The 20,019-nt window shown below is 41.6% G+C and overlaps 1 protein-coding gene across 12 annotated transcripts in view; it reads right to left on the bottom strand.

Annotated features, from left to right (window-relative positions):
• MAST4 (microtubule associated serine/threonine kinase family member 4) overlaps positions 1–20,019 on the bottom strand; it is a 620,856-nt gene that overhangs the window by 156,403 nt on the left and 444,434 nt on the right. Inside the window, exon 1 of one of the 12 annotated variants that reach the window (XM_061393382.1) lies at positions 10,619–19,540. The exons of the other annotated variants lie outside the window; for them this stretch is intronic. Within the exon in view, the coding sequence (XP_061249366.1) occupies positions 10,619–10,656 (38 nt within the window). The 5' untranslated portion in view covers positions 10,657–19,540. Of the gene's footprint in view, positions 1–10,618; positions 19,541–20,019 lie in introns of those variants that run through there. 12 annotated transcript variants of the gene reach the window in all.

Below are 20,019 nucleotides of genomic sequence, written 5' to 3' on the forward strand. Positions count from 1 at the left end.
TTGCACTGACTGGCATTCAGAATTAAAATATAAAGTGAAGTCCAAATATAAGGATGGAAGGAGTCCTTACCATCCACATCTGCATCAACTTCATGAGTCAGTGAAAAATGATGGATTGTTTTTCTCATCTCTTTTGAACATAATTCTGTGGTCTCAAGTATTACAGGAGAGAAAAATGTGCCTAAGGGGCTATGATTTACAATTATTCTGTTTCATGCTGATTAGCATAAACGACCGTGATAGAAAATTGCATGAAAACCCTAGAAGAGTCAATAACAGATATGGATCCATAGCAGCACCTAAAGGAGGAAAAATTGCTTACTGCCTATGCTTCAGGCTTCCAGTCTAATTTGGCGGAGGATCTTTTAACCTGAAAATGAGTCCACATTTACAAAGCATTCTTATGGTTACATGAACTACCTTTCACAAGCAAATGGACAAATCAAATCTCAACACTTCTCCACTCCCAGATTTATCAGACTAAGAGTTTGTACCCAGATTAACATGGAGGCATTTATAATGCAACTGCAAAGCTAAAAGGAATCCTGCTTTCCATTTGCAATGAATATTGTGAAGTGATGCTGAATTAGGCAAGTGGTGTGACACTTAAAAGTATTTACAGTTCTCTTCAAGAAAAAAAAATTTTTTTCTCTCCAAAATGCAAAATTGAAGGGGGTAGGAAGGTAATGAGAAGAAATGGCTTCCATTTTCTGAAAGAATTGGGATAAATTTAGCCTGCCACTCCTCTCACATAGAACATACTTAGACCTCCATAATTAAAACACTTAGAAAGTATAGGAAAGAAGACAACTTTAAGTAAATGAGTAGTGCTTTATCACTATTATTCCTTAACTTCTTTTTACTTCAAAGATCTTACTTTCCAGTGAGGCAATACAATTCGAGTCTCGTAAGTAGGTGGGAGCAGCACACGATCTCTGTGTAAAATGCGTGGTTATCACAAAGATGTGGCGATGCTCTGATGGGGAGATGCTGAAAGATACAGGCTCCTCTAATGCAAGCAACCCACTCCAGTACCCTTGCCTGGGAAATCCCATGGATGGAGGAGCCTCGTAGGCTGCAGTCCGTGGGGTCGCTAAGAGTCGGACACGACTGAGCGACTTCACTTTTCACTTTCATGCATTGGAGAAGGAAATGGCAACCCACTCCAGTGTTCTTGCCTGGAGAATCCCAGGGATGGGGAAGCCTGGTGGGCTGCTGTCTGTGGGGTTGCACAGAGTTGGACACGACTGAAGTGACTTAGCAACGCAAGCAAAGGACATAGCTTAATACACATAGAACAGGGACACAGTCACATTCCCATTAGCTCTGATTTTTGGGTCCCTCCAAAGGGAAAGGACCAGGGTTACAACTGTTTCTCCCGTGTTACTATTTCCTGAGCTTCCTATGCATGTGTTAAGTTGCTTCAGTCATGTCTGACTCTTTGAGACCCGTGGACCGTAGCCCTCCAGGCTCCTCTGTCCATGGGATTCTCCAGGCAAAAATACTGGAATGGGTTGCCATTTCCTTCTCCAGGGACTATTCCTGATCCAGGGATCAAAACCACATTCCTTATGTCTCTTGCATTGGCAAACAGGTTCTTTACCACTGGTGCCACCTACGAAGCCCTAGTTACATGCTAGATAAAAGCAATAGATGAAACCCAGGGAATTTCTCACTACTAACTGCCCAGGTAACTTCCCAGGTGAATCAAATGTTACTTTCCTGGCAAAACAGTCCCTTAATTATGCCAGTGCCCCAAATCAGTGTTTTGATAAACTCAATGGAAAAGACCCTAATGCTGGGAGGGATTGGGGGCAGGAGGAGAAGGGGACGACAGAGGATGAGATGGCTGGATGGCATCACCGACTCAATGGATGTGAGTCTGAGTGAACCTTGGGAGTTGGTGATGGACAGGGAGGCCTGGCATGCTGCGAATCATGGGGTCGCAAAGAGTTGGACACGACTGAGCAACTGAACTGAACTGAACTAACTGATCCAAGGATTTGAGCATCTCCAGTTTTAATTTCGGAGCTTTAGCATTCTAGATCCTCTAGAAGAGCATCAGGCAGCCACTTCAGCTGAAGGTTGATGCCTGCCTGTCTGTCATGTGAAGATGGAAAAGATCAATCATTTCAACTTAGACCAGGGAAGAGAGAAGGGAGATAATGGTCAACAGGGAAGGTCATTAGACTGGGGTAGAACTCAGAGTATAGTTTTTCACATCTACCTTCCAAGGTCTTAATGAGTATCTTCCAATTATTTTAATTTAACTTTGGCTTGGCTTGGCTCAAATATGACTGTTAAGAGTTGGACACGACTGAGCGACTGAACTGAACTGAGACACACTTCTAACTCCTGATATCTGATGTACTAGTAAAGAATCACAAAAATCATCAATTTTTAATGTTTTAATGATGATTTCAATATAACTGGCTTTCTTTATAATTCTATATATTTCATTTTATACACTTAAAAGATACTATTCTGAAAAGTGGTTCATAGGTTTCACCATACTGTCAATAGAATCCAGGATTTTAAAAACTGGTTAGCAGTAGACAGCCTAGGAAATCTTGCTAATGTCACACAGCTTGTTAGTGGCAGAAATGTGACTAAAAACAAGATCATCTGACTTCATTGCTCATAGAGTCCTTAACAGCTGCGGCTTGAAATGACCCAACTGTGGTCACGTGCTACCATATAATTACTGGCTTCTCAGAGATCCTCCTACATATGTCTAACTAGATCAAGGCCCAGAGGCTCTAGTTTGCTGGAAAAGATGAGGGATATTCCCCGAAAGTCAGATCTAGCATACGGGAAGTTTTTTTAATTCCTTCATCTAATTCTCAGAGATTGAAGTCACAGGTCTGAGTATGAACAGATTGAAGCCGAGCTGGAAGAGAATATGTGCACAATGGAATATTGAACACAGAATATTCACAAAGTCTTTAAAATATCTGTTAAACTTTTGTACTCATGAGAATCCTCAATCTAAACACAGGATATTTCTAATTGAACGATGCCCTTGGTATATTCAGGACTTCCCTGGTAGCTCAGCTAGTAAAGAATTCACCTGCAATGCGGGAAACCCTGGTTCAATTCCTGGGTCGGGAAGATCCCCTGGAGAAGGGAACGGCTAGCCACTCCAGTATTATTCTGGCCTGGAGAATTCCATAGACTGTATAGTACTTGGGGCTGCAAAGAGTCAGACATGACTGAACGACTTTCACTTCACACTTGCTGCATTCGGCTTATCCCCCATAAACTTCGTATGCCATCTATGAAGTGGCATTTAGGTGACTCCAGGTATGCACCAATAGCATATTTGTACCAAAAGGTAGAATGGTTATTTATCATCCTCATTTATGAGCCTGCCAAGTACTAGACGAGGAAGGGGAAATTCAAACTCAAAAAAAGCTAGCACTGCCCAAGGTCACAGCGTGGAGACGCAATCTTATTTCACACGCACAAATCAGATCAATTGAAGATGGAGATGCATAATACATTAGACAAACAATTTCAAACCTTGATAAAAGCAGATCTTGGAATGTGCATTAATAGCACTTTGCATTTAGTAATGTTTCACTTTTGAACATTAAATGTGCTGAGGGTAAAAAACAAATAAAAGAAATAGCCAATTGCTTTCATGAAATATTGATGACAGTACAGTAAAAGTTCAGAGCAGCAGTAAAAGTCCAGGAGTTATTTGCTCCTATAATAGTGTCCTTAACCCTGCATCTTGCCCCTGCTGCTTGCTTCCCTCTATTTCCCACGTTCCACAGGAGGAATTTTCATTCTTTTAGAAGCTTTTCATCCTAAAGCATATGCAATGTTCATTCCAGACTTGAATCTGGCAATGAGGTACCCTCCTGTCATTTTTTTTTTTTTTTTTTGCTAGAGAAAATATGGAACCACCAGACTGCCAATCTAGCAATAACATAACATGTGATATGAGAGTCACAAACTTGGAAGGAACCTCAAGGAGACACAAAAGCTACCCGGCACGATGTATCAAAATTCATAAACATGTTCATGTCACTTTGGCCTAGAAATTTCTATACTGGGAATTTATCCTAACAAAATAGCTCCGAAAGACAGAAAAAGCTATATGCACAGATATGTTCACTGTGGAGTACTTTCATTCTATAAACCTTTATTAAGTGCCTATTATGTGCCAGGCACTATGCTGGCAGAAAGTCTCTGCTTCAAGGCAGTCACAATCAGCTGGGAATTCAGAGAAGTATATACAGAATCACAGCATGTTGGGATAAATGCTAACAAGCCTGTGCAGAATCACCAGAAACACTAAAATGTGCTGGAACAGAAAGGCAGAGAGTCAAGGAGGACTTTACAAAATTTTAGGTAATGCTTTTAATAATTTCTTCCCAGTTTTATTTTTAAAGACACAATGTAATGCTGAAATGTTTAAAAAAAAAAAAAAAACTTTATTACTCTGAAAAAAATTCCTCAATACATTCTTTAAAATAAAAAATGACAAGCAAGTCTAAATAGCCCTTAAGAGCTCTTTAAGAGCTCTTTAAGGCCCTCCATCTCTCCCTCCACCATGTGTGGGAGGTGGAGTGTAGTCATGTATCACCGGGCCCATGCTGGCAGTCTATTCCCCATCGTCGTTTTCTACTACACACCAGGGTGTCCCTCATCAAAACTGCGAAAGAACTCTGAGTTCATTTTGCTTAAAACCCAAAACAAAATAAACAAACCAAAAAAATGTTATTGCTCCTTTGAGTACTTTCTCTTTCAAACAGCCCACAATTGCTGCAGAAAAATCCTGCTGTAAGATTTCAGAAGGTCCTTTCCTAAAGACAGTATTTATTATGTGCTATGATTTTTTAGTGTAGAAATGAAAAAAATTCCACAGTTTGAGGACTTGTGTTGGGAAGCTTCTGAAGAAGTGTAGGTTGGACCCACCTACTAATTCACCGTGGGAAATAATACGAACTAAACTGGACACATTACAAACGAGCAGAGCCTTTATTTACACTCAGATTAGAGCAAACTCTATTCCTGTCACGTGAATGACACCCAGTGCGAGTTCAGACACGCTCCATCCACATCATGGCTGTGGGAGCCACGGAGACACCTCTCTCGGCGTGTTCTGGCCTGCGTCATGGCTCAAGGCTTTGGTCATACTCCAGAAGTGGGCAGGGGCTTTAGAAGAATCACCAGAGAAGACGGTCCCACACCATCTTTTTTTAAGAGTGCCTACAGGGAAAGACTGTGCTTGAAATAATCTATGGAAAAGGTCAAATTAATATTTACTGAGCATCTATATTTGTGAGGCATTGCCCTAGCTCCTGGTTTGGCAAAGATTTTCTGTAGAAGGCCAGACATGTTTTTGACTTTGCAAACCAGAGTCTCATGTTACAACTACAGTAAGTACCCTACATGAGAACATTCAAGTAGTGAACTTTCAAAGATCTGAACGTGCCCTGTATGCCAGCTGTTGTACTGTACTGTAAGATTTAAAATGTTTTATCTTTTGAGTTTATTTTTAAAGTATTATTTGTGTGAAAAGTATTATAAACCTATTACAGTATAGTACCATATAGCTGATCGCGTTAGTTGGATATCTAGACTAACTTTGTTGGACACACAAACAAACTGGACTTTTGAACATAGTCTCAGAACAAAACCAGTTCGTATGAGAATTTCTGCACTGGATTATGCGACTGTATTACCAGAAGCCATAGATAATATCTAATTGAACTGGTGTGGCTGAGTTCTAATAAAGCTTTATGTATAAAAACAGGTAATAGAGTGGATTTGGTCTGTAGACTGTTATCTTGTCTGCCCCTGATCTAAATGTTTCACAATTTAGCTTATTTAAGGCACAAAAAATATTTATTCCTACTTAAGATGAGGAAACCAAGCATCAGAGGTAAGGTCACCTGCCAAAATCACACGTCTAGGTTGTCACTGAGTCAGGATTCCAACCAAGGTCTCCCTGCCCCAAAGTCTGAACTTTTTCTACTATATGAACAGTCTATTAGGTTAAATGCAGATAAGGACGAAGAGCCAACTTGAAAGAAAGAAAATAGGAAGGCAAGTCTAAAGCTTTTCTTTCATTTAATATTACCCAATCTATGCCCAACTATGACAGCAAAAGTGCTTGCCACCAGAGTTATGGGTAAAACATTCCTCCCAAGGGAAGCTTCTGGAATACCCAGTACTGAACACCTTCATAACCACAAGAGAAAAAGAACCGAACTCTGTATTATAACGTGCCAGATTATGGCAAAGCTCTAAGATGGTCACACTCCTAGAATTCCAACACTCCCTGAAAGGATTTTGTAAACTAACCCCACTGATACTCACATACTCAGTAATTCATTCATCCCATGCCCGGATAGCACACTTTATAAGCACTTTAAAATAAAAGAGATGTGGTACTCGGTCCTTCAGGAACTTTAACAGAGTTGGAGGGAACACACAGACACTAAATGGTTAATTACCTGTTGATATCAATTGCCACTTGGGTATGAAAAGAACTGTAATGGTGATGCACACAGCTCTGTCTAAAACTCAAGAAAAACTAGGCAATAAATATGAATGTGCTTCTTTTCCTGGTTGAATCTTACTCAAGGTTCTCGCTCCTTTTATTGCCCTTGAGAAATGAAAGACTTTGTTTTCAACATCATTGTCCTCATTTGGAATCTGGAGACTAGCCTGAAGCTTTGGTACCTAAGCATCAACTTCCTTATCTTACAATGAGGGGGTCTGACTAGATGCTTCCGAAGCTGCCTCCAAGTTAAGGCTTCTATAAATTAGCTTTTAAATAAATGATTCTGTAATGTCCAACTTATAACAAGAAAGTACCCTGGATGAAACGTCAATGTCCAGATATTTTAATCCATGACATAGGGTTGTTACATCCTTACAGTAAGGAAAAGTTTCAATTCTTAAAACCATCTCCCTTAAAAAGCAGAAAGCATTACTTAGAGGGTTGCACAATTTATTTCTGAAAATTAAATGATGATTTCCCCCAAAGGACAGAGGGGAAAGGAAGATGTGGAGCAGATGGATTCATTGTTCCCCTATGGAGAAAAAACATTTCTACACCTTGCAAAAATATATTAATTGGCCTGCCATCTGGCAAGCCTGCTCACACACATAAGGGATAAAGTTTAGATCTTGAGGTTTAACATTTAAGCCTGTGGGGAGATGGTAATTGGAATCTTTCTGAGTTAGCAGGAGTATTTTTAAAGGGAACATTTCAAAAGAGATCTGAATACAGGTGGAGAAAAACAGAAACTAAAATGTGAGACCATCCAAGGTGACATCACGGGCATCCATGGCCTCGCCCAACTCTGCACACCAGTGAGCCGGCGTGGACACTCCCACGTCAGGTGAGACTGACTGTTCACTAGCAGGCCAGCTTTCACAGCATGATTCTGAATGCGTCCCCTCAATTTTACAGATAACCTCCTGCCCATGCCTTCTTGTACATTATAGTTTTCAACAGTTTTGGAAATCTCACCATTGTAAAGGTGGGTGTTTAAAGGAACCTCTTTAAGAGGTGCGGGAAGTAGTTCATCAAACAGGAAGCTCAATAAAATAAGTTTTGTGGTATGTATGTGCACATGTGCACACACATCCCAGAATAAATACAGGGAAGGATAACACCATATTTTTCACAGTGCTTATATTTGAGCACAAGAATTCGGGGTGATTTTAACAGTTGTTCATATTTTCTCCATTTTCAGTCTTAGGCATAAGTTTACATTTTCTTCTCAAAGTTACACAGATTCCACTGAAATTAAAATATAATAAAAATCATGCAGAGACATGGTATATTATTTTACAAAGCAAATAAAGTATCTTGATTTTACCTTTCTCAAAACGTATGTTTTGGCCTGTCTTTGCTAAGTCACTTCAGTCGTGTCCGACTCTGTGCGACCCCACAGAGGGCAGCCCACCAGGCTCCCCCATCCCTGGGATTCTCCAGGCAAGAATACTGGAGACTGGCATGGAAAAACTCCATGCTTCCTTCTGGGTCTCTTTATTTTCTAACAGCCATAATCTGTGTCTTAAATTACATACCTTCCAATCTTCCACCTCATGGCTTTGTTTCCTTCCCCAGTAAACACCACCAAATTATTTATAACCATTTTCTGCTAGTAGAATTTGTTTACCTGGTTTCTTAAAACTTCCTCACCTACGTAGCATCAAAGGGCCTATTATACACTGATAATGGACCACACAATTTAGGTAGTTTAAGCTTCTCTTTCGAGTATCTCATTCTGATGCATTTTCCTGGTATCTACTTGACATTACCAACCATGTAATCAAACGATGTTAGTTAACCATCTTCTTCATCAAAATGATTGTTTAAAAGGATGACACAATGTAACACGGGATCCTAGCTGGGATTCTGAAATAGAAAAAGGACCCTGGAGCACAACTAGGCAAGACATAATAAAATATGGAGCTAATTTTTTAAAGGGGGTTGGGAAGGAAGAACAAAACCTGCTATTCTAAACCTTTATTAGCATCACCAAACAATTAAAAAGTACCTAAAACTCTTTGAGGTGATGGAAATATTCTGTATCTTCACTGTGATAATTACATGAATGTTATTTGTCAAAACTCCAAGAGCTGCATACCTAAAAATGACAGTTGTACTACATGTAAATTCTGTCTCAATAAACAGTGTTAAAGTAAAGCACGCCTGGCTGCCTGGACATTCTTTTTCTAGTGTGAGTAAATTAGAGCCGTAGATCCTGTGTCAGTAGGAACCTGGATCGGTGGCAGTGAGAGACACCTTCTTTAACATTTAAAAAAATGTACCTGAAGGAAAGACTTCTTTCCCCTCCATCCTTGGTAAGGGACAGCCATTTCTCAAAAGCAGTTCACATACTGCACCACTGAGAACGAAGACATGGCCAATGAAGGATTTCTGGGGTTCAGAGAACACTGGACACAATATCTGTGCCTTTTGTATGTTATAGATTATTCACACTTTATTCTTACACAATTGTTTTAAGCATAGGAAAGCAGTTACATCCTAGTTCTCTAAATTCAATGATTTTTCAAAGAGAATAATACACATTTAAGTGTCATCAATTTATCTCCTTAAGAATGTAGTTAGCATTAGCATACTTAAGAGAAATTACTATGTTTTTTAAAAGTGAAGAAGCAGCCTGTAAGCAATTCATCTCTAAAACCCCAACAGATCTTTCCTGGCATTCACAACATATTGCCATGTAAGAGGTTAGAATTTTCATTCCTTCTATGAAATGAACTACACGCTCTATTACAAGATTGGCAAAGATTTTGAGATAAGTCCATAATATATACACTCATGTGAATGCACAGGATTTTATAATGCCTAGAAATCTCAGCAATACAAGCAGCGGTGTTGTAGAGTGTTATTCATTCAAAAGGCCTGTAAGACAGCAGCTGTTCAGAGCTTCACTATAAAGTAAAACCTCAATTTCAAAAGCACAAGCCCACTCAAATACCATTAGAAACTGTGATACTTTACGATGGGGAAATTACAGGAGAATACATATACAATTTTCATTAATGGGAAAGAGAATCAGCAGGTGGCATTTTAAAACAAAGTAAAACCTACTTCTATTTTTTATTCTCTTTCCTTAGACAGCAGGTGGCATTTCTATAGCAAAGATCAAAATTATCAGCACTCAGTATTCCACAAATATCTTTGAATTACCAGAAGGCTGCTGTACAATAAAAATTAAGTGACTAAAATCTTTCTTTACAAATACTATTTTCAATAATTAGAACAATGTTGGATCTGTATTTCCTTTGGAGTCAGGATAGCCAGTTATGTTTTTATCCGGTTTTACCCTGTACTATTAGTAATTTAGGGACAATTAATTAATTTCTATAATCCTCAATTTTTTTTTCATCTATATAAGAGATACTATAGGTAGCATTAAAGGAGACAACATACATCAACAGATACTCTTCCTCTCCCTCCTCCCGAGCTGATGTTGGTGGATCTCCTACTGGCTATTACAGGTTACCGTAATTATCTGTCCACATCACTTTCTAACCCCACTAGATTGAGCTACTTGAACAGAAGGACCCATGCATATCTTTGTTTCGCAGGTGATAAGCATAGTCCTGGTCATATGAAAGATATTCAATAAATATTTCATACACAAATGAATAAATAAGACAATGCAATAAATCCTCAGACTTGCCCACAGAAGTCAGACAGAGTCAAACTAGGTTATTACGGTATCAGCTTTCAGAAGGTGATTCAGCCTCATCCATGAGCTCCAAAGCAGAAAAAGGATCATACCGAGATACATAACTCATAAATAAGTACCTCCAAGTATCTTTAAATGTAATTATCTTCCCATCTTTCAGAGGTTAATCCCCCCTGGCTTCTGGATTCTCTATTTTTTTGGCCCAGTTTACGAACATGTGAGTTTTCTTTAGTGCTTTTAAGGCAGCCAAAGACAAGAAATTGACAGAGGAGCTACACGGCCATAAGGATGGGGGGCTGCCCCCTCCCAATCAAATCCCTAAGACTTCTTATGACTAGAAGGCAACAACCAAACCAAACAAAGCAAGCCAAAATCATTTCAGTCTCACATGCCTTAACATAGAGTTTAAGATATATACACACCTGGAACTTCCCAACAAAATCCATAAATGTTGGGCCATGAATCCCCTCCAAACATGTTAGTTTCTTATTAAATAGATTTGAAATCAAACCTGTTAAGAGGCTGAAGGAGCAGCTACAAGCCCCTGCCTGTAGGACACGCCTAAAAGAATGGAAGGTTTGAAAAGCGAAGCTTGTTTTCTCGGCTGGGCATTTCATTTACATGGGAACTAGAAAACTGGCTTAGAGTGAGAACTATAATCTTTCTGGAACAATAGGTCATGACGAGCTTCCTTAATGCCAAAATAAGTGTTCAGAAGTGACTTCTGCTAACCGAAAGAAAGTGTAAAGGGCATATATGTTTACTCTGGCTTGAATACAACACTTCTGAATATGTCTATCTGTGCCAAGAGTCAGAACCCTATTCTTCATGGATTTCAAACCTGGGATCCATGAAATGAAATGTTTTATGCCATCAAAAAGTTGCAGTGTATCTGGCCAGTTCAAGTAACTTGTATCTTTTGATCCAAATATCACCCTAAGTCTGATGTGAGAAGGTAGAATAATTATAACATTAAATCTCGAAAGGCAAAATAAACCAAAATGTCTTCTGTTTCAGGTTTTTTTTTTCTTTTTTTTTTTAAAGAAGCCATCAAATGATCAGTAATCAATAACAATTTCAAAGAAAAACTTAAGTCAACCTATCAGGAGGGCATCTTGGCCAGGGTAATGCTGGTAAAAAAATAACATACAAAAATCACTAAGATCTAAGGACTACATTGAAGGAAGCAGAGATCTGATCTTGAATTTGGATTACCATGTTAAGGAGGTTTATAAAAACTACTATTGACTTTTCACCTTAAAAATCCTAGATTTCCAGGGTTAGTTGTTTTGTTTTTTTTTTTTAATCGACATGAGAAAAGTCATCTATTGAGGAAAAACATACAAAGTTTATAGGTCATATCATAAAAATGGGGCAATTTTTATTCCTTACTAGCTCTGTGGTCCAAACATCTAACCCTAAACATCAAATCCTAAAGCACACAGGAAATTATAACTCATAAACATATTAGCTCATTTTGCAGAATCCTCACCAACTATGACCTTAAGCATCCTTGAACTATCCTATATGTTACCTGTCCCACCATGACCATTTGAATCTTAAATTAAAAATTTCCTTTACTTAGGGACCTATCTTTTATGGGGGCTTCCCTTGTGACTCAGCTGGTAAAGAATCCACCTGCAATGCAAGAGACCTGGGTTTGATCCCTGGGCTGGGAAGATCCCCTGGAGAAGGGAAAGGCTACTCCAGTATTCTGGCCTGGAGAATTCCATGGACTGTAGCGTCCATGGGGTCGCAAAGAGTCAGACACGACCGAGCGACTTTCACTTCACTACGTTTTATGGAAAATGCAAATTCATAGTCATTCATTCAACCTGCCAAGTCAGGTGAGTGTGCCTATCAGTTGTCCCGCCACCTGTCTGCCCTTTGGAGCAGTTAAGCAAGAGTAGGCTAATTTTACAGTGAACTATTTTTTGGATTAGCAAATAATTTGTGTTTATCTAGATGGGTCTAGAATGGAGAATATGTAAGCCTGTGCATATGCTCAGTCATGTCCCACTTTTTGCGACCCCGTGGACTAAAGGCCATCAAGCTCCCGTACCCATGGGCTTATTCCAGCCAGGGATCAAACCAGCATCTCCTGCGGGTCCTACACTGGCAGGCAGACTCTTTACCACTGAGCCACATGGGATGCCCAGAATGGAGAGTACAAAGAGGATAAAACCAACCTTCACTTGGAAAAATAATGCATTTGACATGGCTTCTGTATCTTCATGCTCAGTGTCTGACGTAGATAAGCTACAGGGAAAAGTCTTCAAATCTTGAGATTAGCCAAGTGAAAGTAATATTTGTACAGGAACTCTATCCCAAGTTCCAAAAGCAACAAGCCATTCCAGATCAGACTTAAGAAATAACATTACATAATAGTCACTTAATGGCCATTGTTTTACTGTAACAAAGGTTTCATTTACCGTATTTCCTAGAGTGTTTTATTCAGCTAGCAGTTTTTCCCATGACAAACATACTTTTTTCCCCTTAACCCCTTCATCTATCTGTAAAAGTAAAACATTCAATAATTATAGCTTCTAATTAAAAGATATCCATCATATTGCACTTTAAAAAATAGGTATATTAAAGGGACATAGGAGATTTTTATGCCAGCCATAGGTTCAGATTCTTCAGATCTAGTGGCTAAGAAATCTGACAGTGGCTAGATGATATAATAGTTACTCTCAAGAGACATGTCGTAAGGTCAAAGTCAGGGTCCTGAGACATCAACAAGCACTGTAATGTTTAAAATTAGACAGAATAAAACATGGCAAAGATAGCTTCAGCAGACACTCATATGGCAAAATAAGCCTGGTGGATCCATCAGCTTTCCTCGCTTTCTGAGTCTATGACCCTAGGAGACTTCACCAAGTTTCACTAGTTCCTTCTTCCTGTGAGCCAAGTGATTCACTCTGAAACTAATACATTTTCTGAAAAAGCTATCTCCTATATGAATGTCCACGTTAGGTTAGAAAGTTTCCAGAGATATGTAGCTCCTTCTTTCCTGTGAAGAGATAAAAGTCTATTCGAGAAGTACTCAGAAAAACATTTACTACTATTTCATTGACTACACTAAAGCCTTTGACTGTGTGGCTCACAACAAACTGTGGAAAATTTTGAAAGAGATGGGAATACCAAACCACCTTATGTGCCTCCTGATAAATCTGTATGCAGGTCAAGAAGCAACAGTTAGAACCAGACATGGAAAAGCAGGCTGGTTCAAAATTGGGAAAGGAGTACGTCAAGGCTGTATATTGTCACCCTGCTTATTTAACTTATATGCAGAGTACATCATATGAAATGCCAGGCTGGATGTAGCACAAGCTGAAATCAAGATTGCCGGGATAAATATCAATAACCTCAGATATGCAGATGACACCACCCTTATGGCAGGAAGCGAAGAGGAACTACAGAGCCTCTTGATGAAGGTGAAAGAGGAGAGTGAAAAAGTTGGCTTAAAACTCAACTTACAAAAAATGAAGATCATGGCATTCAGTCCCATCACTTTATGGCAAATAGATAGGGAATCAATGGAAACAGTGACAGACTTTATTTTGGGGGGCTCTAAAATCACCATGGATGGTGACTGCAGCCATGAAATTAAAAGATGCTTGCTCCTTGGAAAAAAAGCTATGACAAACATAGACAGTGTATTAAAAAGCAGAGACATTACTTTGACCACAAAGGTACATATAGTCAAAGCTATGGTTTTTCCAGTAGTCACGTATGGATGTGAGAGTTGAACCATAAAGAAGGATGAGTGCCAATGAATTGATGCTTTTGAACTGTGGTGTTGGAGAAGACTCTTGAGAGCCCCTTGGACTGCAAGGAGATCAAACCAGTCAATCCTAAAGGAAATCAATCCTGAATATTCATAAGAAGGACTGATGCTGAAGCTCCAATACTTGGGCCACCTGATGCGAAGAGCCGACTCATTAGAAAAGACCCCGATGCTGGGAAAGATTGAAGGCAGGAGGAGAAGGGGATGACAGAGGATAAGGTGGCTGCATGGCATCACCGACTCAATGGACATGAGTTTGAGCAAGCTCCAGGAGATGGTGAAGGACAGGGAAGCCTGGCGTGCTGCAGTCCATGGGGTCGCAAAGAGTCAGACACAACTAAGTGGCTGAACAGTAACAATACATATGGGCTCCCTGGTGGCTCGGACAGTAAAAAATCTGCCTGCAATGCAGGAGACCTGGGTTCGATCCCTGGATGGGGAAGATCCCCTGGCAGAGGGCATGGCAACCCATTCTAGTATTCTTGCCTGGAGAATCCCCATGGACAGAGGAGCCTGGCGGGCTACAATCCATAGGGTCACAAAGAGGAGGACATGACTGAGCAACTAAGCATATATATATATATGCAAATACACACACACACACACATATACACACATAAACACCATAAACACACATATACATGTGTGTGTGAATTTTGCCTGCAATTAGTTTCCCAAGAAACTCCAAACTCTAACAAAATAGAAATCACTGGTAAATGTAAATTCCAAAGTCAGCAGAATGTATAAAGTCCTAAAATGGGCAATAAAGACGCTTAGGATAAGATAAACATTGACTATCTATTCTTTTCACCCATCTATTTTACCTTCAAATACTAATCAAAGCCTAAATTCTCTGCTTGAGCCTTTTTTCTTTAAAACAAAACAACATGATGTTTCAGTTTGATATTGCTATAATTACCTCCCTAACAAGCATATCCAATAACCATTAGTGTAGCTAAAAAAATTCCCACTGGTCTTCTCATGCTATTAATAAGATTTAAGGTCAATATTTTCAGAATTTATAACCAAGTTCACAAGGGAACTTTCCTAATTACCAAGATAGGGGAAAGAAAATAAAGTATCAGAACAAGTACTAATAACTACGTGAACTTTTACTTAGAGATAGTCCTCTAGTTACAAAATGTGCCATGGGTCATAAAAACCCAGCGTGTTGCTAGATATCAAGGCTTCTACCAACAGAGCTTGGGCCTGCTTTTAATAAATGGTTTTACACACAACTGTACCTACTTTCATCCAGGTAGCCCCAGGACCATTCTATTATCTTGGATCTCTGATAAACTTTCAAAGGGATTACTCAGTTACCATGATGTCACTCCCAAATGACTAGGTTACATGTAGTGAAGACAGCTCCGATTAAAAATAGCTTTGTGCATGCTTACTCACACTGAGAGATGGGAGTGCTGGGGAGGTGAGCCAGGGGTTCAGAGCCTCAAGTCCTGAGCTCCCTGAGAAACCAGCCTACTTCCGTTTAACCAATACAAGGAGGACTCTCCCAAATTATTCAGAATAAAGCCCTACCCCAAGCCTTCTCCTCTATGAGTCATCTTCACACTGTTGTGTGAAGGGGCAATCTTTCAACCCCAACATTTGTCGGGTTTTAGCCCAGAAGGCAGATGGTTTCTATCTTGAGGCTTATGATCCCCCTGTTTTAAAGGTATCACTTGGGCTTCTGATAACAGGATCTATATGTAAGGAGAAGCAAACAGAGCCATAAAAGCATGTAACATTCTCTCTCCTCACTGTGAACTTGCTAAGACACAAGTATACCCCTTCCGGAGTCGACTCGTTACAGCAATCAACAGCCCACACCTCCCCCGGGAACATATGCTCCATATTCTGAGGCTTTGTTTTTAATGAACTTCTTTTGAAATCTACTTTTTGCAGTCTCACACACTGTGCCCGCTTTCATTCCTCTCCTCCCTCTTACTCCTTCCCTCTCCCCTTACAAAAGACCTACACATTCAAGGGGGAAAACAAATGATCGGTCAGCTCCTGTTGTAAACTTCCCACTGGAAGTTTCAAGCAATATTTCTGAGATGTGTATATTTTGGCCCACATCCTTTGTGTCTGGTCAGCTTGAAGACCCGAGAACACGCTGCTCCGGTGTGGGGCAGCCGGGTGCTGCCCACAAGTCACTGCAAGGAGCTCCTGGCCTGGGCTCTCGGTGGTCCCTGCTTCCCCAGGGGTGCCCCTGATCAGGCTGCGGGAAGGGAGCAGGCGTGACTGCCTCACAGACAGTGTCCATGTCACAACTAGAGACAAGATGAGAGGATGGAAGGGCAAGCCCTGCAGTGAGGGGCAGGCCTGTCCTGCCGGCGGAAAACGCAGTCAGGAGCATGAAGAAAGGAGGATGAGAGGAAGCGGTGATGAAACAGGCCTGGGCAAAGCAAGGAGTGGGAGGGAATGGGTGCAGAGACGCAGGGAGGGGCAGGGACTGCAGGTCAGGCGTGGAGAGGGCAAGAGCACGGGTGTGAGCACCAGGTTTCAGCCATCTGTGGAACAGGCGGAGGGATGAGGCAGCACACCCTCTGTCTGGCTGTACCCTCAGCTCAGGTGCAGGCTCTGGCAGAATCAATGAGGGGGCCGAGGGGCGCTAGAGAACAGCTCCTACCGAAAACACGTCAGAAAGGAGACAACTCAGGAGGCTGGGGGAGGAACCTGAGCTTCCAGAGGGGAGGGGAGAGGAAACTGTCATTGCCTATCTGGGTGATGAGGCAGACAGTAAAGTGAGCAACAGTGAGTAAGGGGATATGATTCAGGGAAGAGGACTGACAGGCCAGCTGGGAACATGCAGAGGCTGGGACGCCGGGCTGTGTTGCTGCTGGGCCTGGCTACCCACAGAGTGCGCCACCCACGGTCCCGACGCCTCACTTCACTTCCGTTCCCGACCCCCACCCCATCCCTCTGCGGCCGGAGTTCAGGGTGAAGTCACCCCAGACTCCCCAGTCTTCAGACACACGCACACCTCGGTTCGTCTCTGTGGAGCAGCAGCTGGCCGCTCCCTTGGGATCTCTGTGAGAGCACTCTGCTGGCTCCCTTCCCTCTGAGGGGACTGTCCTCCGCATCTCCTTTCCACTTCCTATCTCTATCTCTGCCCTTTCCTTCAAGGGGACATCTTCAGCTCTCCCACAGATTCATCTAGCACATTTCTCATGGTCCTAATGAGGACTTCCAAGCCTATTATTTCTGGTCCAGCCTCCCCAAGGGCCCCAGACCTACAACCCAACTTGGCCTGCCTAGGGGCTCTGTCTTCTCGGCCGCCAAGCCTTGACTGTTCCCAGATGCCTACTCCCGAAGTCTTCCCACCCACATGTATTTCTCATCCTTTAGACCTTCTCTTAAATATCATCTCTTCAAAGACCTTCCCTGACCACATTATCTACAGTCGCCTCCACACTTCTCAGCTCTTGCTTACGCGTCCAGGACACGGCGACCACCACACGGCGCTTGACTTACTTAGATGCTGGCTTATTTCTGAGGCCCACACCCTCTGTCTGGCTCACCTCTCCATCCCTGGCCCAACACAGATCACTGGTTCTGGCTGAATGAGCGAATGGCTGCTCCACAGTACAGCACAGGACAGGTGCTCACTCAATGTGGATGAACTGTCCCCTCTGGGGACACAAGGGGAGACTACAAGTCCCAGCTCTCGTGTCTTATATGTACAGATGAGTCTCCATTTCCCCAAGGTAAAACCCCCAAGGCCACTGTGGTACCCTTCTTCATTCCTCAGAGCCAACAACTCATCAGCTTCTCCCAACTTTATATCCTTAATAGCTCTCAAGGTGTAATCTCACCACATTCTTTGCTCAGGCCTGCAAAACCCTCTGAAAAGGCTACTGCAATAACTTATCCATTGGTTTCGAGGTCTCACTCTCCTTTCTCAGACCTAAGACTCCCCAGTATTGCTCGATGTGCCTCGCCCGCACTGGATAAAGGCCAAGCTCCCGCAAATACCTAGAGCCTCAACTCTCTCCTCAGTCATCGCCCTCTATTCATCCCCTCGTTGTAATGACAGTAACCATAACAAGTTGGGGTTTATTGAAAGTTTTCATATGTGAGTCATTGCAGTCAGCATTTTACATATATGAACATATTTTAATCTTACAACAATCCTATGAAATAAGTAATGTACTTATCCCTATTTTGTAGATAGAGCAACAGAATTCCAAATAAGTTAACTAATTCAATAGACAATATCACAGAATTAAGATTCAAACTCAGTAAACTGGCTTCAGATCCACCCTCTTAACCATTGGGCTCTATTATATAGCCTCTTTAAACTTTATGCTTCAGCAGTACCAAGTTATGCTTCTGGTTCTTTATGCTCCAGCAATACTGAGCTATGTATAATCCCTCGAACTCTGTGTTGCTGAGGCTACCATGCCTTCATACACACCCTTTCTCTTGCTCCTTGGGAAGGCCTTGTCTTTCTGTCTAATAAATGCCAACCTACCCTTCAAAACTTCCACACGATTTTCTGTATGGTACATCTCTTGGCTCCTGTGTACCTGGTAAATACTTCTTGATCGCCCTGGTCTGCAATGATTCACCTGCACCGCTTCGCTGATGGCATGCCCACGACTTTCAGCTTGGAGTCACAGTGCCCAGGCACACAACAGATGCACAATAAATGTGGATTAAACTGGGCTTTCTGACAAAGGGGTAGGCACGGGTTAACCAAGACCTAACATGCCAGGGCAGGAAGGAAGCATATTCTATCCTTCTTAAAGACACATATTCATGCTCAAAACAAAAGAAAAACTCACCAAACACCCCAGATGTTTCTGGAGAGAAGACACAGAGTGCATAAAAGTCCAATGCATTCTGACAACTACAGTAGTGAGTTTAAGATCCCTGAACGTACCTGCTGTTTACTGCAACTGCTAAGTAATGTGAATTCAGCAAAAATAAAGCAAAACCGAAATAACCTTTTACCCCAAGGGTTCTCAGAAAAATACATTTGGAGCCTCGGTCAAAATGATGAACTGAGTCACAAACTACCCAATGGCCTGGGGAGGATTGTACTGACTGACGTGTCCCCGGGGGTTGGAGATTATCATTTAAGCCCAAAGAAAACATGACAGATTTCTTACCATTAAGGTTAAAATTCAAGCATCGTCCAGAGTCACTAGACTTCAACAAAACTAAGGGTGCACTATAAAACCAAGCAGCAACATTGATAAATAGATGGTGTGTGTTTTTTTACAGTGTGACATAGAGAAGATAGAAGTCAAAGAGATGTTTGATCCCGCCTCCCTCAAAAGTTTTAATTCAACGAGAAAGGAAAAGATGTTACAAGCAAATAGTAACACAAAGCAGGCAAACTAATTCCCATTCTAAGCTGTCAGGGGATCCTCCAGTGAATGGAGAATCCAAAGATCTATGAAATTCACAGCCTCTAAAAAGCGCAATTCTTACTTCAGTTTAAAACAACACATTTTGGTTGAAATACCCTGTTTATTCAGCCTAGATTTCTGACCCTCAAAGCAGCAGGTGAATGGCTGTATTAAGACCACCTTGAGGAAATGATGGCACCCCCCACTCCAGTACTCTTGCCTGGAAAATCCCATGGACGGAGGAGCCTGGTAGGCTGCAGTCCCCATGGGGCCGCTAAGAGTCGGACACGACTGAGCGACTTCACTTTCACTGAGGAAATGAGGGAGGTGGATAGGTAGGCAAAGCCAGTCATAAAAAAGGAACCATTACCAATGGAAATGTGGGGTTTACAGCAAAACAGCAAACAAAATCAGCTTGCATCCAGACAACTCAGTGTCTGCCACATGCCAGGCAAAAAGCAACGAAGAGAACAAAATATCACCATTGGGACGTAGCACAGGGAAGTTAGGCTTTCAGGGCATCAGGACCCGTTCAAGAGTTCAGGCCTGAGGGTCAGCCTGTAACTGCCTTTCCCCAAGAATTCAGGAGTTATGAGCCAGGCAGAGCTTTGAGCTGGAAGAGAAACCTTAAAAGCATTCCCATGAGAGCTCAAACCAACAACGTAGAGCCACG

Source organism: Bos javanicus, chromosome 20 (assembly GCF_032452875.1).
Source record: "Bos javanicus breed banteng chromosome 20, ARS-OSU_banteng_1.0, whole genome shotgun sequence".
In the NCBI taxonomy this organism is placed as follows: Eukaryota; Metazoa; Chordata; class Mammalia; order Artiodactyla; family Bovidae; genus Bos; species Bos javanicus.